At 52.8% G+C, this 22,855-nt stretch overlaps 1 protein-coding gene across 3 annotated transcripts in view; it reads left to right on the forward strand.

Annotated features, from left to right (window-relative positions):
• Positions 1-5,694: 5,694 nt before the first annotated feature.
• Positions 5,695-22,855, forward strand: part of ASMTL (acetylserotonin O-methyltransferase like) — a 64,478-nt gene continuing 47,317 nt past the window's right edge. For 2 of the 3 annotated variants that reach the window (XM_064370940.1, XM_064370941.1), the window contains exons 1-3: positions 5,695-5,844; positions 13,645-13,776; positions 19,850-19,897. In XM_064370940.1, coding sequence (XP_064227010.1) covers positions 5,752-5,844; positions 13,645-13,776; positions 19,850-19,897 — 273 coding nt within the window. In that variant the 5' untranslated portion in view covers positions 5,695-5,751. Of the gene's footprint in view, positions 5,845-13,644; positions 13,777-19,849; positions 19,898-21,094; positions 22,093-22,855 lie in introns of those variants that run through there. The other variant, XM_064370942.1, reaches the window with a different exon arrangement.

Raw genomic sequence — 22,855 nt, forward strand, 5'->3', positions numbered from 1 at the left:
CGCGATCCACCCACCTCGGCCTCCCAAAGTGCTGGGATCACAGGCGTGAGGCACTGCGCCCGGCCTGTGATGCTTGCTTTAAAACACTACAGCAAGGTCAGGCACAGGGGCTCCTGCCTGCAAACGCAGACAGGTGCGGTGGCTCACACCTGTAATCTCAGCACTTTGGGAGGCCTATCTATCTATCTATCTATCTATCATCTATCTATCAATTTATCTATCATCTATCATCTATCTATCATCTATCACCTATCTATCATCTATAATCTATATATGTATCATTTATCTATCTGTCATCTATGTATCTATCTTTATCTATCACCATTATCTATCTGTCATCTATCATCTATCAATTTATCTATCATCTATCACCTATCTATCATCTATGTATCTATCTATCATATATCTATCATCTATCTGATTCTATCTATCATCTATCACCTATAATCTATTATATGTATCATTTATCTATTATCTATCATCTATGTATCTATCTATATTTATCTATCACCAGTATCTATCTATCTGTCATCTATCTATCTATCTATGTATCATTTTTGTTTCTTTCTTTGTAGTTTAGACGGAGTTTTGCTCTGTCACCCAGGCTGGAGTGCAGTGGTGAGATCTCGGCTCACTGCAACCCTTGCCTCCCGGGTTCAAGTGATTCTCCTGCCTCAGCCTTCTGAGTAGCTGGGATGACAGGTGCCCTCCACCACGCCCAGCTAATCTTTGTATTTTTAGTAGAGATGGGGGTTTCAGCCGGTTGGTAAGGCTGGTCTTGAACTCCTGACCTCATGATCCACCTGGTCGGCTTTGCAAAGTGCTGGGATTACAAGCGTGAGCCACCGTGCCTGGCCATGCGTATCTGTCTATCATCCATCTATCTATCCATCTATCTATCATCTGTCTATCCATCTATCATCTATTTATCATCTATCCGTCATCTATCTTCTATTATCTATCCATTATCTATCATTCATCAATCCATATACCTATCATGTATCTATCATCGATCTATCCATTTATATATCCATGTATCTATCATCCATCCATCGTCTATCCATCTATCATCTATCATTCATCTATCCATATATCATCTATCCATTTATCTATCTATGTATCTATCATCTATCTATCCCTCTTACAGCCTGCAGATGGCCTATTGTGGGACCTTGTGACTGTGTGAGTTAATAATTAAGTCCTTTATACATATATATACACACACACACACACACACACACACACATATAAAACTTCTTCATATATATATCTTCTTTTTTATATGTATCTATATATAATGAATAATTAGCTCCTATATATACATATGGAAGTTATATATATATATTTATATGTATCCCTTATATATTTATATATTAGATATGCATTTATGTATACATGTATGTAAAAATGGTATATATAATGCATATATATGAGAATATACAGTGTATATTTATGATGGAATATATATAATGTATAATGGAATATATATGTAAGGTATATACAAAATGGAATATATATAAATTATATATATATAATGTAATACATAATGCATGTTTATAATGGAACATAATATGCAAACATAATGGCATACATAAGGTATATATATAATGGAATATATATATAATGTATATATATATTGAAATATATATAAGGTGTATATATAATGGAATATATATAACATATATATAATGGAATATATAATGCATATTTATAACGGAATATATATAATGAAATATATATAAGGTGTATATATAATGGAATATATATAAGGTGCATATATAATGGAATACATATAACATATATACTTATATATATATAATGGAATATATATGTATATAACATTAGTTCTGTCCCTCTAGAGAACCATCGCTAATACACCCTGTATGGTGGAAGATTGCAATGGTGAATTTTTTTTTTTTTTTTGACGAGTCTCGCTGTGTCTCCCAGGCTCCAGTGCAGTGGCACGATCTGGGCTCACTGCGACCTGCACCTCCCGGGTTCAAGCCATTCTCCTGCCTCAGCCTCCCGGGTAGCTGGGATATGAGGTATGCACCACCACGCTCCCAGCTACTCAGGGAAGCTGAGGCAGGAGAATCGCTTGAACCCGGGAGGCGGAGGTTGCAGTGAGCTGAGATCAGGCGACTGCAACACAGCGAGACTCCATCTCAAAATAAATAAATAAAAAATAAAAAAAACAAGCAAACAAACAAAACTCCAGTACATAGAGTTTATCTTATATGCACTACGGTCTGTGAAATTCTGGTTCCTTCTATTGCTGCAAAATGAAGAAATTTACTCCTGCAAAAATCTGAAATCACAATCTATGTGCTGCTGTTATTAAAAAAAAATTTTTTTTTCAAAAACACCATATTTAAAAAGAGACATCACATGGTTTCGATGGTTTTTTTTCCTCCCATCGATCCGAGCCTTCTGTGACTTCTGTCAATACGGTTTTTCGTTTTCCCCAGAATGTGCTGGAAATGCTGGGATTTTCACAGCTGACAAAATTAACTGTATAATTATTTTCTGTAAAAAGACATCACTGCAATATCATCTGGGTACATTATTATTTTAAATTTTATCTTGGACTATTATGCCCACATTTTTATTTTTGACATTTTATTTGACAATGTTTTCCGTCACAGAGGCTGGGAAACGGTACCCCGAGACTCCACAGCACTCTGGGTGTACGCGCAGCAGGTGGGAGTTAAACCTCCTGGGGTTTAAGAAAAAAATCCTCGCACAGCTCACGGGCGCCCCCTGCAGCCTGCGGCGCGCCAGACACCCGCCGACCTGGAGGTGGGGTCCGTTTAGCGGGTGAAGGCACAGCCGACACCGGGGCGCCCACGACCACACAGCGCCCACCCCGCGCCCACAGGGAGTCCCCACGCCGCGCCCATCACCACGCCCGCGCGGATCCCCATGTCCACACCCCTCCCACAAGGACCCCCATCTTCTCCCCGCCCCTCCCACCCAGCCCGCGGGGACCCCCATCACCCCGCCCCTCCCACCATGCCCGCGGGGACCCCCATGTCCACGCCCCTCCCACCATGCCCGCGGGGACCCCTATGTCCACGCCCGTCCCGCCAGACCCGGGGGGACCTCCATCTCCACGCCCGTCCCGCCAGACCCGCGGGGACCCCAAGGCCACGCCCCTCCCACCACTCCAGAGGGGACCCCCTTCTCCACGCCCCTCCCACCTGGCCAGAGGGGACCCCCTTCTCCACGCCCCTCCCACCACTCCAGAGGGGACCCCCTTCTCCACGCCCCTCCCATCTGGCCCGAGGGGCCCCCCTTCTCCACGCCCCCCCCACCTGGCCACAGGGGACCCCCTTCTCCACGCCCCTCCCACCTGGCCAGAGGGGACCCCTTTCTCCACACCCCTTCCACCTGGCCCGAGGGGACCCCCATCTCCACGCCCCTCCCGCCAGACTCGCAGGGAGCCTCATCTCCACGCCCCTCCCGCCAGACCCGCGGGGACCCACATCTCCACGCCCCTCGCACCATGCCCATGGTGACCCCCTTCTCCACGCCCCTCCCACCCGGCCCGAGGGGAACCCCTTCTCCACGCCCCTCCCACCCGGCCCGAGGGGAACCCCTTCTCCACGCCCCTCCCACCCGGCCCGAGCGGACCCCCTTCTCCACGCCCCTCCCACCCAGCCTGCGGGGACCCCCATCTCCCCGCCCCTCCCGCCATGCCCGCGGGGACCCTCATCTCCACGCCCGACCCGCCAGACCCGCGGGGACCCCCATGTCCACGCCCCTCCCCCCACTCCCGAGGGGACCCCCTTCTCCACGCCCCTCCCAGAACGCCCGCGGGGACCCTCATCTCCACGCCCCTTCCACCACGCCCGCGGGGACCCCCATCTCCACGACCCTCCCACCAAGCCCGAGGGGACCCCCATCTCCACGACCCTCCCACCAAGCCCGAGGGGAACCCCTTCTCCACGCCCCTCCCACCCGACCCGAGCGGACCCCCTTCTCCACGCCCCTCCCACCCGGCCTGCGGGGACCCCCTTCTCCACGCCCCTCCCATCCGGCCCGAGGGGACCCCCATCTCCCCGCCCCTCCCACCATGCCCGCGGGGACCCCCATCTCCCCGCTCCTCCCGCCAGACCCGGGGGGACCCCCATCTCCCCGCCCCTCCCGCCATGCCCGCGGGGATTCCCTTCTCCATGCCCCTCACATCATGCCCGCGGGGATTCCCTTCTCTATGCCCTTCGCACCATGCCCGCGGTGACCCCCACCTCCCCGCCCCTCCCGCCAGACCCGCGGGGACCCCCATGTCCACGCCCCTCCCACCACTCCCGAGGGGACCCCCTTCTCCACGTCCCTCCCACCTGGCCAGAGGGGACCCCCTTCTCCACGCCCCTCCCACCTGGCCCGAGGGGAACCCCTTCTCCACGCCCCTCCCACCTGGCCAGAGGGGACCCCCTTCTCCACGCCCCTCCCACCTGGACCGAGGGGACCCCCTTCTCCACGCCCCTCCCACCTGGCCCGAGGGGAACCCCTTCTCCACGCCCCTCCCACCTGGCCAGAGGGGACCCCCTTCTCCACGCTCCTCCCACCTGGACCAAGGGGAACCCCTTCTCCACGCCCCTCCCACCTGGCCGGAGGGGAACCCCTTCTCCACGTCCCTCCCACCTGGCCCGAGGGGACCCCCTTCTCCACGCCCCTCCCACCTGGCCCGAGGGGACCCCCATCTCCACGCCCCTCCCCACCTGGCCCGAGGGGAACCCCTTCTCCACGCCCCTCCCACTTGGCCCGAGGGGACCCCCTTCTCCACGCCCCTCCCACCATGACCGCGGGGACCCCCATCTCCACGCCCCTCCCACCTGGCCCGAGGGGACCCACTTCTCCACATTCTCAGACGTGCTGCCCACAACACCCCCATGTCAGAGCCCGGCCCCCCCGTGTGGATAACAAACCGCCAGCCCCACAACTGCCCACTACCGAAGCCACCGGAACCCCAGCATTTCCATGCTCCACATGGCGCCCGCAAGGAACCCCAAATATCCACGCCCGCCTTTCCTCCCAAGGGACCCCCGAGCCTGCGCGTCCAGCGGGAATGTCAGTCTCCGCTGGGAGGGCGGGGCGAGCGCCAGGGACGGGGAAAGGGCCCGGGAGGCGGGGCTAGGGGCGGAGTTTCATCAGCGGCGGGGGTGGAGCCGGAGGGCGACGGGGGGGGTGTTCCCTGGGTGTGGCCTAGAGGCGAGGTCATGGGGGCGTGGCTTGGCCGAGACTTCGCGGGAGGTCTATGGAGGAGTGGCTTGGGCGTGACCTCGCAAGAGGTCGATGGAGGCGAGGTCTGGGCGTGGCCTCGCGGGAGGTCGACGGCGGCGTGGCTTGGGACCCCCATGTCCACGCCCCTCCCACCATGCCCACGGGGATCCCCTTCTCCACGTCCCTCCCACCTGGTCCCAGGGGACCCCCTTCTCCACGCCCCTCCCACCATGCCCACGGGGATCCCCTTCTCCACGTCCCTCCCACCTGGTCCCAGGGGACCCCCTTCTCCACGCCCCTCCCACCTGACCTCGCGGGAGGTCGATGGCGGCGTGGCTTGGGCGTGACGTCGCGAGAGGTCAATGGAGCCGTGGCTTGGGCGTGACCTCGCGGGAGGTCGATGGAGGCGTGGTCTGGGCGTGGCCTCGCGGAGGCGGAACTCCGGCCGCGGTATTTCCGGAGCCGCGCTCCTCACGCCGCCGGGTCCGGGCTGAGGACTGCGGCGTCCCGGCTCCCGGCGTGGACGCCATGGTGCTGTGCCCGGTTATCGGAAAGCTGCTGCACAAACGCGTGGTGCTGGCCAGCGCGTCTCCACGACGCCAGGAGATCCTCAGCAATGCGGTGCGGCCTGGGCCTGGGCGGGGCGGGGGACCGGGGACGGAGGGGCCGAACCAGCAGGGCCCAGCGCCTCAGGACCCCTAGGGATGGGGGAGGAGGAGAGTGACCCGGGACCCCTAGGGATGAGGGGAGAGAGTGACCAGGGACCCCTAGGGATGGGGGAGGGGAGAGTGACCCGGGACCCCTAGGGATGGGGGAGGGGAGAGTGACCGGGCACCCCTAGGGATGGGGGAGGGGAGAGTGACCCGGGACCCCTAGGGATGGGGGAGGGGAGAGTGACCTGGGACCCCTAGGGATGAGGGAGGGGAGAGTGACCCGGGACCCCTAGGGATGGGGGAGGGGAGAGTGACCGGGCACCCCTAGGGATGGGGGAGGGGAGAGTGACCTGGGACCCCTAGGGATGAGGGAGGGGAGAGTGACCCGCGACCCCTAGGGATGAGGGAGGGGAGAGTGACCTGGGACCCCTAGGGATGAGGGAGGGGAGAGTGACCTGGGACCCCTAGGGATGAGGGAGGAGAGTGACCCGGGACCCCTAGGGATGAGGAGGGAGAGTGACCCGGGACCCCTAGGGATGGGGGAGGGGAGAGTGACCCGGGACCCCTAGGGATGGGGGAGGGGAGAGTGACCGGGCACCCCTAGGGATGAGGGAGGGGAGAGTGACCCGGGACCCCTAGGGATGAGGGAGGGGAGAGTGACCCGGGACCCCTAGGGATGAGGGAGGGGAGAGTGACCTGGGACCCCTAGGGATGAGGGAGGAGAGTGACCCGGGACCCCTAGGGATGAGGAGGGAGAGTGACCCGGGACCCCTAGGGATGGGGGAGGGGAGAGTGACCCGGGACCCCTAGGGATGGGGGAGGGGAGAGTGACCCGGGACCCCTAGGGATGAGGGAGGGGAGAGTGACCCGGGACCCCTAGGGATGAGGGAGGGGAGAGTGACCTGGGACCCCTAGGGATGAGGGAGGAGAGTGACCCGGGACCCCTAGGGATGAGGAGGGAGAGTGACCCGGGACCCCTAGGGATGGGGGAGGGGAGAGTGACCCGGGACGCCTAGGGATGGGAGAGGAGAGTGACCCGGGACCCCTGGGGATGAGGGAGGAGAGTGACCCTGGACCCCTAGGGATGGGGGAGGGGAGAGTGACCCGGGACCCCTAGGGATGGGGGAGGGGAGAGTGACCCGGGACCCCTAGGGATGGGGGAGGGGAGAGTGACCCTGGACCCCTCGGGATGGGGGAGGGGAGAATGACCCGGGACCCCTAGGGATGAGGGAGGGGAGAGTGACCTGGGACCCCTAGGGATGAGGGAGGAGAGTGACCTGGGACCCCTAGGGATGAGGAGGGAGAGTGACCCGGGACCCCTAGGGATGGGGGAGGGGAGAGTGACCCGGGACCCCTAGGGATGGGGGAGTAGGAGAGTGACCCGGGACCCCTAGGGATGGGGGGGGAGAATGACCCAGGACCCCTGGGGATGAGGGAGGAGAGTGACCCTGGACCCCTAGGGATGGGGAGGGAGAGTGACCCGGGACCCCTGGGAATGAGGGAGGAGAGTGATCCGGGACCCCTAGGGATGGGGGAGGGGAGAGTGACCCGGGACCCCTAGGGATGAGGGAGGGGAGAGTGACCCGGGACCCATAGGGATGGGGAAGGGGAGAGTGACCCGGGACCCCTAGGGATGAGGGAGGGGAGAGTGACCCGGGACCCCTAGGGATGAGGGAGGAGAGTGACCCGGGACCCCTAGGGATGGGGAGGAGAGTGACCCGGGACCCCTAGGGATGGGGGAGTAGGAGAGTGACCTGGGACCCCTAGGGATGGGGGAGTGGATTGACCCCGGGACGTCTAGGGATTGGGGAGGGAGAGAGATCCCGGACCCCTAGGGGTAGGGGGTGAGGGTGACCTGGGACCCCTAGGGATGGGGCAGGGGAGTGACTTAGGACCCGTAGGGATGGGGGGAGGGGGCAGAGTGACCAGGACCCCTAGGGATGTGGCAGAGAAGAGTGACCTGGGACCCCGGACTCCTTGGATGGGGGAGTGGAGTGACCCAGGACTTCTAGGGATGCGGTGGGTCCTAGTTGCTAAAGGTTGGCTTTGCAGGTGGCCTGTGGGAAATGTTTCCTGGTACCCTGGAGGTGAGGATTTGATTGTGGGTGGCAGGCACCTAGGCAGTGGGTGTCTGCTTCTTCTGGAAGCCTAATCACATGGAGGAGAGCACTGGAGGGGAGACTGATTTGTTCCTGGTGGCCCTGTTATTTTGGAGGGCTTCCAGCCATCCCCTGTTGAAACATCTAGTTTTTCATTCATAGAGCTCTAAGAAAGCACAGCTTAGGTTGCAGTGGTTTTCGGTTAGAAAAAAATGGCAAAAAGAAAAAGGAAAAAAACCTGAAAACGTTACTTTGAAGGCTTGTAGCCAGAAAAATTAGAATTGAATTCCAACTGGAGAAAATAATAAAACCGAAAACCAGGGCAAGACCCGAATCTAACGGCAGGTGTGACGATAGGTTTTGAAACATAATTTTGCGTTTTCCAGTTTTTCCAATTTTATTGAAAGAATAATTATGGTAAGACTGCTTTGCTTTATTTATTTATTTTTATTTTACTTTTTTTATTTATTTAGACATGGAGTTTCGCTCTTGTCACCCAGGCTGGAGTGCAGTGGTGCAATCTCGGCTCACTGCAACCTCCGCTCCCCCCCACCACCAGGTTCAAGTGATAAGTGATTCTCTGCCTCAGCCTCCCAAGTAGCTGGGATTACAGGTGCCTGCTACTGTACCCAGCTAAATTTTGTATTTTTAGTAGAGATGGGGTTTTAACATCTTGGCCAGGCTGGTCTTGAACTCCTAACCTCATGATCCACCTGCCTTGGCCTCCCAGAGTGCTGGGATTACAGGCGTGAGCCACCATGCCCAGCCCCAGATAGGACCTTTTTAAAGCTGAGCCCACCATGGGTTTGCACCATTAAATACCTTTAAGTTGGGCGAATTCCTTTCCTCTTGAGGTTTCGAGATAATTTGGGGTTCCTGGCCTGTGAGAAAGTGACATTCTTAGCACAGATCAGGAACTGCGTAGGGTGACTATGTACACAGAAGATGAGGCCAGTTTCCGATGGTTTTATTGGCTCCATAAGTCAAGTTGGATTTTTTTTTTGAGATGGAGTCTTGCTCTATCGCCCAGGCTGGAGTGCAGTGGCGTGATCTCAACTCACTGCAACCTCCGCCTCCCCGGTTCAAGCAATTCTTCCGCCTCAGCCTCCCACGTAGCTGGGACCACAGGCACCCGCCACCATGCATGGCTAATTTTTGTATTTTTAGTAGAGACGGGGTTTCACCATGTTTTCCAGGATGGTCTCGATCTCTTGACCCTGTGATCCGCCCGCCTCGGCCTCCCAAAGTGCTGGGATTACAGGCGGGTGTGGTGGCGCGCGCCTGTCATCCCCTGCTACTCTGGAGGCTGAGGCAGGAGAATCGCTTGAACCTGGGAGGCGGAGGTTGTAGTGAGCTGAGATTCTGCCATTGCAGTCTAGCCTGGTTGACAAAGCGAGACTCTGTCTCAAAAAAAAAAAAAGAAGGATGTCACCAGGTGTGGTGGCTCACACCTGCAATCCCAGCACTTTGGGAGGCCAAGGCGGATTGATCACAGGGTCAGGAGTTTGAGTCCAGCTTGGACAACATGGTGAAACCCCGTCTTTACTAAAAATCTAAAAATATTAGCCAGACATGGTGGCGGGCGCCAGTAATCCCAGCTACTCAGGAAGCTGAGGCAGAAGAATCACTTGAACCTGGGAGGTAGAGGTTACCGTGAACCGAGATCGTGCCACTGCACTCCAGCCTGGGTGACGAGGGTGAAACTCCATCTCAAAAGCCAAAAAACAAAAAAAAATAAAAGGAAGAAGGATGTCATGCGGAGTCCACGCTTTTGACATAGGGAGGGTAGAAGAAAGCCCAAATCTAGGGCTCCTCTTGCCATTTGCCATGCCTGGTGATAAACTTGTCAAGGTCCCTGAGAATTGGAAAGTTAAAGGTGCCATTTTCAGGCCATCAGCTGTCATTATGGCGTTTGCACTGGGGCCAGGCCATGTTGCAATAACAAATTAAACTTTGCCTTCGGCTCCCCTGGAAGCCAAGTCTGGCAAAGCTGTAGAGGACACAGCCCAGAGGGAAGGATATAAGAATGTGGGATTGTTTCACACCGATTTGGGCTGGTAAGAGGCTGCCAGGAGGATCTGTTTTTCTAGGCGTCCCAGACAAAACACAGAGACCCAGAATCCTCTTTTTTTTTTTTTTTTTTTTTTTTTTTTTTTTTTGAGACGGAGTTTCGCTCTTGATACCCAGGCTGGAGCGCAATGGCGCGATCTCGGCTCACCGCAATCTCCGCCTCCTGGGTTCAGGCAATTCTCCTGCCTCAGCCTCCTGAGTAGCTGGGATTACAGGCACGCGCCACCGTGCCCAGCTAATTTTTTGTATTAGTAGAGACGGGGTTTCACCATGTTGACCAGGATGGTCTCGATCTCTTGACCTCGTGATCCACCCGCCTCGGCCTCCCAAAGTGCTGGGATTACAGGCTTGAGCCACCGCGCCCGGCCCTCAGAATCCTCTTTATAAAGAGGACGGTCGGCCAGGTACGGTGGCTCATGTCTGTAATCCCAACACTTTTTGGGAGGCTGAGGGGGGTGGATCATGAGGTCAAAAGATCGAGACCAGCGTGACCAACATGGTGAAATCCCGCCTCTACTAAAAATAGGAAAATTAGTCGGGCATGGTGGTGGGTGCCTGTAATCCCAGCTTCTCAAGAGGCTGAGCCGGGCGCGGTGGCTCACGCCTGTAATCCCAGCACTTTGGGAGGCCGAGGTGGGTGGATCACGAGGTCAAGAGATCGAGACCATCCTGGTCAACATGGTGAAACCCCGTCAATACAAAAAATTAGCTGGACATGGTGGCGCGTGCCTGTAATCCCAGCTACTCAGGAGCCTGAGGCAGGAGAATCTCTTCAACCTGGGAGGTGGAGGTTGCAGTGAGCTGAGATCGCAGCACTGTACTCCAGCCTAGGTGACAGAGCGAGACTCTGTCTCCAAAAAATAAATAAATAAAACCAGACCTACAGTATTTTGTTTATTCTTGAACAAAGATTGAGAGGGCTGACCACTCACAAACCCTCACTGAAAGAACAACTTAAAGAGGTCCTTCCATTAAAAGGAAATTGAACGAAAAGAACAAAGCAAGTGGGAGGCTGAGGCGGGTGGATCACAAGGTCATGAGATTGAGACCATCCTGGTCAACATGGTGAAACCCCGCCTCTACTAAAAATACAAAAAATTAGCAGGGCACAGTGGTGCGTGCCTGTAATCCCAGCTACTCAGGAGGCTGAGGCAGGAGAATTGCCTGAACCCAGGAGGCGGAGGTTGCGGTAAACCGAGATCACACCACTGCACTCCAGCCTGGCCACAGACAGAAACTCCATCACAAAAAGAAAAAAAAATTTAAAAGAGGATGGTCAAGCTGAGAAGAAACTGGGCGTCCCCAAGATTTCTTCTGCCTAAGTCTGCTGCTACCCACTGCTTCTGGGTTGCAAGAGAGCCTCTGTCCCCAACACCCGACCCAGGTTTTGGCACCAAATGTAAGAGTTAAAGAAAGAGGAGGGAAACAAGAAAAGTGGCTCGACTGTCAACGACAGGTTTATTTTGGAGGATAAACCTGAGCGGGGCTTCCGGTAGAGTTAGGTCAGGAGCGTTCTGTCCTACAGACTCAGGGTGCTTAAGGGTTTAGGAACGGGGAGCTTATCGCAGGCTCGGAATGTTTCTGTGTAAGGGAAAGTTCATTGTGGGGTTGCCATGTCTCTGGTTGGAAGGCAGGTTATCTTAGGGTTGGCGTGTTTCTGGTCGGAGGGCGTTTATCCCAGAGCTGGAATGTTTCCGATCATGCTGACATTTAGGTGGTTTTTAATCAAGAGAACTTAAAATGGCAGTCTGTGTTCAAGATGGCACCGTGTGTCCAAGATGCTGCTGTGTGTCCAATATGGCAGCGTATGTCCATGATGGCACCGTGTGTCCAAAATGGCAGTATGTGTCCAAGATGGAGGCGTGTATCCAAGATGGCAGCGTGTGTCCAAGATGGCGCTGTGTGTCCAACATGGCTGCGTGTGTCCAAGATGGTGGCGCGTGTCCAAAATGGTGGTGTGTGTCCAAGATGGTGCAGTGTGTCCAAGATGGTACCGTGTGTCCAAGATGCTGCTGGGTGTCCAATATGGCAGTGTATGTCCATGATGGCACCGTGTGTCCAAAATGGCAGTATGTGTCCAAGATGGAGGCGTGTATCCAAGATGGCAGCGTGTGTCCAAGATGGCGCTGTGTGTCCAACATGGCTGCGTGTGTCCAAGATGGTGGCGTGTGTCCAAAATGGTGGTGTGTGTCCAAGATGGTCCAGTGTGTCCAAGATGGTGTGTGTCCAAGATGCTGCTGTGTGTCCAAGATGGCGGTGTATATATCCAAGATGGCAGTGTATATATCCAAGATGGTGCTGTGTGTGCAAAATGGTGCTGTGTGTCCAAGATAGCGCTGTCTGGCCAAGATGGAGGCGTGTGTCCAAGATGGTCCAGTGTGTCCAAGATGGTGTGTGTCCAAGATGCTGCTGTGTGTCCAAGATGGCACTGTGTGTCCAAGATGGCGGTGTATATATCCAAGATGGTGCTGTGTGTGCAAAATGATGCTGTGTGTCCAAGATGGCACTGTGTGTCCAAGATGGCGGTATATATATCCAAGATGGTACTGTGTGTGCAAAATGGTGCTGTGTGTCCAAGATGGCACTATCTGGCCAAGATGGTGGCATGTGTCCACGATGGTGCAGTGTGTCCAACTTGGAGGCATGTATCCAAGATGGTGCTGTGTGTCCAACATGGCAGCATGTGTCCACCATGGTTGCATGTGTCCAAGATGGTGGCGTGTGTCCAAGATGGGGCTGTGTGTCCAACATGGCTGTGTGTGTCCAAGATGGGGCTGTGTGTCCAACATGGCTGCGTGTGTCCAAGATGGAGGCGTGTGTCCAACATGGCTGCATGTGTCCAAGATGGGGCTGTGTGTCCAACATGGCTGTGTGTGTCCAAGATGGAGGCGTGTGTCCAACATGGCTGCATGTGTCCAAGATGGGGCTGTGTGTCCAAGATGGTGCTGTGTGTCCAACATGGCTGCGCGTGTCCAACATGGCTGCATGTGTCCAAGATGGGGCTGTGTGTCCAGCATGGCCATGCTCCTGCTAGGTCAGAGGCGAGATGCGGAGTTCCCTGGGTCCTGGCAGGGCATGGCAGCCAGGTCCACCCCCACTGGGGGCAGTGACCACCATCATCCCTGACCCTACAGCCTCTGCGGGGGTCACTGCCCCCAGGCCAGGTCTCCCCACAGACGGTGTTGTCTGTTCCTGCGTACTGGGGATGGACCTAGCACCGGCCTTCACTCCCCTCCTGCAGCCGCCATCAGTGGAATGTTTCTGGAATTTTCTATGCACGGGATGGTCTTGTCTGTCCCAAACCTCCGGGCTCCAGGAACTCTCTGACAATCCTGGCTCGTGGGTTCAGGGCCCGAGTCAGCATTCCCTGCCGGCCTCTCTGTTCCTGGCTTTTTCCTTTGCCAGCCTTTTCCCTGGAGAGCCAGAAAGACCCCTTGTCAGTCCCTAAAGGCCCCTGGCCCGACCCCGAAAACCCCCCAGCCACACTTAGGGAAAGCTCAGCAGATGGATGAGGTCACACATCCTGCTAATCTTGCACATTCTGTTCCGTCTTCTTGGGGTCTTCCGTCAACCCTCCTGACCCCTTTCTTCTGTTGCAGGGTCTGCGGTTTGAGGTGGTCCCCTCCAGGTTCAAAGAGAAGCTGGACAAAGCCTCCTTCGCCACGCCGTACGGGTACGCCATGGAGACCGCCAAGCAGAAGGCTCTGGAAGTGGCCCACCGCATGCACCAGGCAAGGGGGCCCTGCCCTTCCGCCCTCATGACAGTTCCCTTGCTAGGCCGGGCACGGTGGCTCAGGCCTGTAATCCCAGCACTTTGGGAGGCCGAGGCAGGTGCATCACGAGGTCAGAGTTCAAGACCAGCCTGACCAAGATGGTGAAGCCCCGTCTCCACTACAAATACAAAAATTAGCCAGGTGTGGTGGTGCGTGCCTGTAGTCCCAGCACTTTGGGTGGCTGACGGGGTGGATGACAAGGTCAGGAGTTCAAGACCAGCCTGGCCAAAATGGTGAAACCCTGTCTCTACTAAAAATACAAAATTTAGCCAGGAATGATAGCGGGCACACCTGTAATCCGAGCTACTCAGGAGGCCGAGGCAGGAGAATTGCTTGAACCTGGGAGGCGAATACTGCAGAGAGCAGAGATCATGCCTCTGCACTCTAGCCTGGGCGACAGACCGAGACTCTGTCTCAATAAAAAAAAAAAAAAAAAGAAAGTTCCTTTGCTATAACAAGGGGATTTGCAGGTGTTAAATATATATGATACAAATAAATGTCATTTACAAGGATATAGAATTAACGGAGCTTCTCTATTGCTACGTGTTATAATAATGTCTTGCAATTGATGGAGTAGCATAATTTATCATATAGAATTAATGTAGCTTATCTATGACTATATGTTATAATATTCTCTTGCCATTGATATAAAATAGCATCATTTATGATACAGAATTAATGGAGCTTATCTATTGTTACGTGTTATAATATTCTCTTGCAATTGACATAATAGTATCTTTTTTTTTTTTTTTTTGTGGGGGAGTCTCACTGTATTGCCCAGGGTGGAGTGCAATGGCACAATCTCAGCTGACTGCAACCTCTGCCTCCTGGGTTCAAGCCATTCTCTTGCCTCAGCCTCCCAAGTAGCTGGGATTACAGGTGCGTGTCACCACACCTGGCTAATTTTTGTGTTTTTAGCAGAGACGGGGTTTCACCATGTTGGCCAGGTTGGTCTCGAACTCCTGACCTCGTGATATGCCCACCTCGGCCTCCCAAAGTACTGGGATTACAGGCCTGAGCCACTGTGCCCAGCAGTATTATTTATTATAGAATTAATGGAGCTTATGTATGACTGTGTTATAATATTCTCTTGCAACTGATATGATAGCATCATTTATAGTATAGAATTTCTGGACCCTATCTATGACTACCTGTTATAACATTCGCTTGTGCCAAGTGCCGTGGCTCACACCTGTAATCTCAGCACTTTGGGAGACTGGGGTGGGCAGATCACCCAAGGTCAGGAGTTCAAGACCAGCCTGGCCAACATGGTGAAACCCCATCTCTGCTAAAAACACAAAATTTAGCCAGGTGTGGTGACACGCACCTGTAATCCCAGCTACTACGGAGGCTGAGGCAGGAGAATTGCCTGAACCCGGGAGACAGAAATTGTAGTGAGTCATAGTCATGCCACTGCACTCCAGCCTGGGTGACAGAGTGAGAATCCACCTCCAAAGACTAAAAAAAAGGATATTCTCTTACAATTAATATAATAGTATCATTTATGATATACAATTAATGTAGCTTATCTATTATTATGTATTATAATATTCTTTTGCAATTAATACAGTGTCATTCATGATATATAATTAATGTACCATGTTTATTACTATGTGTTGTAATATTCTATCACAATTAATATAATAGTATTATGCCTGTTCCACTGTGTAATATATGATTGCAATTAATGTAACATCATTTATAATATAGAATTATGGGCTGGACGTGGTGGCTCACGCCTGTAATCTCAGCACTTTGGGAGGCCAAGGCAGGTGGATCACAAGGTCAGGAGTTCAAGACCAGCCTGGCCAACATGGTGAAACCCCATCTCTACTACAAATAGAAAAATCAGCTGGGTGAGGTGGTGGGCACCTGTAGTCCCAGATACTTAGAAGGCTGAAGCAGAAGAATGGCTTGAACCTGGGAGGTGGAGGTTGCAGTGAGCTTAGATCGTGCCACTGCACTCCAGCCTGGGTGACACAATAAGACTGTCTCAAAATAAATATATTTTGCAGGTGTTAAATATATGAGATACATATATAATCTAATATATATACTATAAATATATAAATATATATTTTTTGAGGCAGAATATATAGAATATATATACATATAATATGTAGTTTATCTGTTACTGTATCTTACAATGCAATATACAATTATAATTAATGTACTATCATTTAGGAGTTAAGATTCATGTAGCTTATCTGTTACTATGTTGGGAATATAATACTGCAATTAATACAGTAATATCAGTTAGAATGTAGAATTAACGTGTCTATTACTGTGCTGTGCTACACTGCAGTGAGCATAGTATCAGTTAGTGTAGGGAGTTAATGTCCGTTACTGTGTGATACTGTGTAATATGCTGTGACAGTTAATATAGTAGTATCATAACATAGAGGTATGTCATTTATCTGTTACTCTATGCTGTTATGTAATAAACTGTTACTTCAGTGGAGATGGGGCTTCTCCATGTTGGGCAGGGTGGCCTCCAACTCCTGACCTCAGGCGATCCGCCCGCCTCGGCCTCCCAGAGTGCTGGGGTGACAGGCACGAGGACTGCGCCCGGCTGTAATACACTATTATAATTAATACACGACTGTCATTTAGGATATAGAATCAATGTAGCTTATCGATTACCATATGTTATGTAATATATGACTGCAATTATTATAATATCAGTTACAGGACGGGTGCGGTGGCTCACGCCTGTAATCCCAGCACTTTGGGAGGCCGAGGCGGGTGGATCACGAGGTCAGGAGTTCGAGACCAGCCTGGCCAACATGGTGAATCCCCGTCTCTACTAAAGATACAAAGAGTTAGCCAGGTGTGGTGGTGCGTGTCTGTAATTCCCGCTACTCGGGAGACTGAGGCACAAGAATACCTTGAACCCTGAGGCAGAGATTGCAGTGAGCCGAAATTGAGCCATTGCACTCCAGCCTGGATTCCGTCTAAAAACTTAAAAAAATAATAATAATCATATCAGTTACAATATATCATATTAACATAGCTATTACTGTGTGTTCTAACACACTGTGACAGTGAAGCTTTTAATATCATTTAGGGTATAGAATTAGTGTAGCTTTTGGATTACTGTATGTTATGTAACAGACAACTGCAATATATAAAATTGCCACAGCTGTCCCTGTGTGTCATAACACACTGTTACAGTGAACCTCACGGTGTCACTGAGGGCAGGGAGTTAATGTAGCTTAGCCGTGGCTGTGGGTTACCATACAATACACCATTGCAGAAAATATAAGAAATACAGGCCGGGCACGCTGGCTCACACCTGTCATCCCAGCTGTTTGGGAGGCCGAGGCGGGCGGATCCCCAGGTCAGGAGTTTGCGACCAGCCTGGCCAACATGGTGAAACCCCGTCTCTACTAAAAATACAAAAATTAGCCAGGCGTGGTGGCTCATGCCTGTAATCTCAGCAACTTGGGAGGCTGAGGCATGAGAATCGCTTGAACCCAGGAGGCGGAGGTTGCAGTGAGCTGAGATCGCACCACTGCACTCCAGCCTGGACTCCGTCTCAAAGAAATAAAAAAAAAAATTAAAAAACAACAAGAACAATAATATCAGTTACATTATGTAATATTAACATAGTTAATATAATTAACATCATAACACACTGTTACAGTGAACCTAAGAGTATCATTTAGGATATAGAATTAATGTAGCTTATCGATTATTATATGTTACATAATATACTACTAATATACTATCGGTTATAATATATAAAATTACCATAGCAGGCTGGGCACAGTGGCTCATGCCTGTCATCCCAGCACTTTGGGAGGCTGAGGTGGGTGCATCACAGAAGTTCAAGACCAGCCTGGCCAACATGGTCAAACTCCGTCTCTACTAAAAATACAAAATTAGCCGGGCGTGGTGGCTCATGCCTGTAATCCCAGCTACTCGGGAGGCTGAGGCAGGAGAGTCACTTGAACCCGGGAGGTGGAGGTTGCAGGGAGCCAAGATCCTGCCACTGCACTCCAGCTGGGGGAACACAGTGAGACTCCATCTCAAAAAAAAAAAAAAAAAAAAGAGAAAGAAATGCATCGGAGACCATGCTGTGGCGAGCACTGCTGTGAACACAAGAATATTGATTGTGGGTTTTGGCAGTGCAGAGCTTAGGGAAACCAGGGCTCAGGCAGCTAAGGTCATGGTGACATGCAGATATCCCGTGAGCACATGCAGCTCTGACGCTGAATTGTCAACCTGGATTTCTTTCATTCTCCTAAGTACCTTTTTCTTTTTCTTTCTTTTGTTTTTTCCAGTCTCGCTCTGTCGCCCAGGCTGGAGTGCAGTGGCACCATTCGGCTCACTGCAACCTGCACCTTCTGGGTTCAAGAGGCTCTTGTGCCTCAGCCTCCCGAGTAGCTGAGATTACAGGTGCCTGACTAGTTGTTTGTAGGTTTAGTAGAGACAGGCTTTCATCATGTTGGCAGGTTGGTCTGGAACGCCTGACCTCAGGTGATCCGCCTACCTCGGCCTCCAGAAGTGCTGGGATTGCAGGGGTGAGCCACCGCGCCTGAAATTACATTGAGCCGGTCATAAAGTTTTTGACCTTGTCTGGGCGCGGTGGCTCAGGTCTGTCATCCCAGAGCTTTGGGAGGCCGAGGCGGGTGGATCACTTCAGGTCAGGAGTTCAGACCAGCCTGACCAATATGACGAAACCCCATCTCTACTAAATATACGAAAATTCACTGGGTGAGGCGGTGGGCACCTGCGGTTCCAGGGACTTGGGAGCTTGAGGCAGGAGAATGGCCCGAACCCGGGAGGTGGAGGTCGCAGTGAGCCGAGATCGCGCCGCCGCACTCCAGCCTCGGGGACAAGACTGAGACTTCGTCTCAAAACAAAAACAAAACTACAACAAAAATAACCTTTTGGCCTTAATGCGGGGCACCTCAGGGAGGTGTGGGGCCCCCAGATCAACCCCAGGTGGAACCTTACCTGCCCCCCGAAAGAAACAAAGCTTATAGAACACGTCCTGTGTTTCCCGTGGTGCCTGTGAGATTCTCCGCGACTCTCTCAACCCTGATCACACAGCCCCTGCGGGCTCCAGCCTCACCCACGTTCCAGCCCCTGCCAGGGCACCCCTGGGGGACCCGCTCGTGTCCTTGCTCTCGGCCGTGAGGCCTCCCAGCCTCGCCTTCCGAGGTCAGCCTGGCTTTGACCCTGTGCTGCTGTTTCGCAGCCATACTGTCGGGTAAACCTCTCTGCGAGACCCGTGATGAGTCACTACGAAATCGGGGTCTGCCAGGTGGCTCACGCCTGTAATCATCCCAGCACTTTGGGAGGCCGAGGCGCGCGGATCACGAGGTCAAGAGATCGAGACCAGCCTGGCCAACATGGTGAAAGCCTGTCTCTACTAAAAATACAAAAAATTAGCCGGGCATGGTGGCGCACACCTGTGATCCCAGCTACTCAGGAGGCTGAGGCAGGACAATTGCCTGAAACCAGGAGGCGGAGGCTGCAGTGAGCCAAAGTCAGGCTGCTGCACTCTAGTGTGGTGACAGAGCAAGACTCTGTCTCAAACAAACAAACAAAACATTAGCTGCGCATGGTGGCAGGTGCCTGTAATCCCAGCTACTGCAGAGGCTGAGGCAGGAGAATCGCCGGAACCCAGGAGGTGGATGTTGTAGTGAGCCAAGATCACGCCACTGCACTCCAGCCTGGGTGACAGAGTGAGACTCTGTCCCAAATAGATATCTACATAGATAGAAGTCTCAGTTTCTTGCAGAAAGACCTGCAGATCAATAACTAAATAAATAAATCAAAGTCTGGCTTCCTTGCAGAAAGACCTGGGGATAGATAGATAAATAAATGAATCAAAGTCTGGTTTTCTTGCAGAAAGACCTGGCGATGGATAAATAAATAGATAAATAAATTGAACTCTCAGTTTCTTGCAGAAAGACTTGAGGATAAATAAATAGATAAATAAATCGAAGTCTGACTTTCTTACAGGAAGACCTTCGGATACACAGATAAATAAATAAATTGAAGTCTGGCTTTCTTGCAGAAAGACCTGCGAGCCCCGGACGTGGTCATCGGAGCGGACACGATCGTGGTGAGTGCGTTCAGGGTCTCTCTTTTCTAACGTTCCATTTGCTGTTCACGTGCCCGAGGATTCGCCCTGTTCTGGGTCCCTGTGAAGACAGCAGGTCCTTTGAGGAACGCCGGCAATGCCTCCTGGTGATGAGCCACTCCCAGGCTAAACCTGGGAGGCAGAGGGAAGGGGTGGACTCAGTTCCAGAAACTACCATAACGAAGTACCACCAATGAGAGGCCTGAAGGCACAGGAAGGGCCAGGAACGGCGGCCCACGCCTGTAATCCCAGCACTTTGGGAGGCTGAGGTGGGCGGATCACTGAGGTCAGGAGATCGAGACCAGCCTGGCAAACATGGTGAAACCCTGGGTCTACTAAAAATACACAAATTAGCCAGGCATGGTGGCACCTGCCTGCAATCCCAGCTACTCGGGAGGCTGAGGCAGGAGAATCGCTTGAACCTGGGAGGTGGAGGTCGCAGTGTGCCGAGATCTCACCTTTGCACTCCAGCCTGGGCAACAAGAGACAAACCCGATGTCAAAAAAAAATAAGCCACAGGAAGGTCCACACTTCTGGAGGCCAAAAGGCACAAATCAAGTTGTCTGTGGGGTGGGTTCCTTCCAGAGGTTCTGACGGAGAAGCTGGCTTGGTCTCTGTCCATACGTAGGTGGCTGCTGGCAGGCCTTGGCGTCGCTTGGGTCACGGCCCCATGCTTCCTATCTGTGCCAACTTCTCTGCCTGGCCTTCTCCCCTCTGGGTGTCTGTGTCCAAATTTCCCTCTGCTTTTTTTTGTTGAGACAGAGTCTCAATCCGTTGCCCAGGCTGGAGCGTAGTGGCGTGATCTCGGCTCACTGCAGCTTCCGGGCCCTAGAGATTCTCCTGCCTCCCGAGTACCTGGGATTACAGGTGCGCGGCACCACGATGGGCTGATTTTTGTATTTTTAGTAGAGACGGGGTTTCGCCGTGTTAGTGAGGATGCTCTTGATCTTCTGACGTCCGTGATCCACCTGCCTCGGCCTCCCAAAGTGCAGGGATTCCGCACCTGGCCGAATGTATGCATTGTTTACTTCTGAAATGTACCAACTGACGTTTTTAGACTGAAACTGTGTAAAGCAAATCCTTGGGTAAGGCAGTGCTACCGTAAGGGAAAAGAAGGTCACTAGGGGGGACCCTGATCCTGCAGGACTGGGGTCCTTGTAAGAAGAGGAGGTGAGGACACAGACACGCAGAGACACAACCGTGTGAGGACACAGGGAAAAGACGGCGTCTCGCAGCCCCAGAGACAGGCCTCAGGAGGAGCCAGCCCTGCCCACACCTGGATCTCAGACCTCCAGCCTCCAGGACTGCGGGAGAATCAACGTCTGTAGTTTCAGACACCCGGGTTGTAGGACTTTGTCATGGCGGTCTGAGCAGATGGCTGCATCTTCTCTTAAGTATGTACCTGAAAGGATTCAAAACCGGTGTTCAGGCCGGGCGCGGTGGCTTACGCCTGTCATCCCAGCACTTTGGGAGGCCGAGGTGGGCAGATCACAAGGTCACAAGTTCGAGACCAGCCTGACCAAAATAGTGAAACCCTGTCTCTACTAAAAATACAAAAAAAAAAAAAAAAAAAAAATAGGGCGTGATAATAATCCCACCTGTCATCCCAGCTACTTAGGAGGCTGAGGCAGAAGAATCTCTTGAACCAGGAGGCGGAGGTTGCAGTGCGCTGACAGAGCAACAAAGCAAGACACTGTCTCCAAAAACAAACAGGTGTTCACCCAAAAACTTACACATGAACGTTCACAGCAGCACCATTCACAACAGCTAAAAGGTCCAAACAGCCCAAGTGTCCATGAGTGGGTAAAAGTATGTCCCAGACCATCCACACACGGTGGAAGACTATGCAGCTGTGAAAAGGAACAAGGCTGGCCGGGCGTGGTGGCTCACGCCTGTCATCCATCCCAGCACTGTGGGAGGCCGACGCGGGCAGCTCACCTGAGGTCAGGTGTTCGAGACCAGTGTGGCCAACATGGTGAAACCCCATCTCTACTAAAAATAGAAAAACTTAGCTGGGCGTGCTGGCGCGTACCTGTAATCCCGGCTACTTCGGAGGCTGAGGCATGAGAACCGCTTGAACACGGGATGCTGAGGTTGCAGGGAGCCGAGATCCTGCCACAGCACTCCAGGCTGGGCAACAGAGCGAGAGTCCATCTCAAAAAAAAGGAAAGGGGAGGGTAGGGAAGGGGAGGGAAGGGGAGGGAAGGGGAGGGAAGGGAAGGGGAGAGGGAAGGGAAGGGAGGGGAAGGGAAGGGGAGGGAAGGGGAGGGCAGGGAAGGGAAGGGAAGTAGCTCTAAAAAGGCCGCAGCGTAGGAGAGCAAAGGAAGAAGGAAGGGAAAGGAAAGGGGAGGGGAGGAGGCAGGAGGGGGGGCACTAAAAAGGCTGCCACGTAGATGAACTTTGAGGACATCAAAGAGGACCGTACATTACAGGATTCCATTTCTTTCTTTGTTATATTTATTTATTTTTCTGAGATGGAGTCTCACTGTGTCTCCCAGGCTGGAGTGCAGTGGTGCGATCTCGGCTCACTGCAACCTCCACCTCCTGGGTTCAAGCGATTCTCCTGCCTAGGCCTCCCGAGTAGCTGGAATTACAGGTGCCCACCAGCACCCCCGGCTAATTTTTGTAGTTTTTAGTAGAGATGGGGTTTCACCATGTTGGCCAGGCTGGTCTCGAACTCCTGACCTCGTGATTCACCTGCCTCAGCCTCGCAAAGCGCTGGGATGACACGTGTGAGCCACCGTGGCCGGCTGTAGGATTCAGTCTCTCTGCAGTGTCCACAACAGGGAAACGCACAGTGAAGGAAAGAGAATTGGTGGTTACCAGGGGCCAGGTGAGGGCTGGGGTGGACAGCTTCATGGGCACAGGGTCCCCTTTCGGAGTGATGAGAACATTCTGGAACCAGGCAGGACGTGGTAAGTGCAGTTAGTTGTTTAAAAT

Source organism: Aotus nancymaae, unplaced genomic scaffold (genome assembly GCF_030222135.1).
Source record: "Aotus nancymaae isolate 86718 unplaced genomic scaffold, 86718_ANA_hifiasm-v0.15.2.pri h1tg000111l, whole genome shotgun sequence".
Classification (NCBI taxonomy): Eukaryota; Metazoa; Chordata; class Mammalia; order Primates; family Aotidae; genus Aotus; species Aotus nancymaae.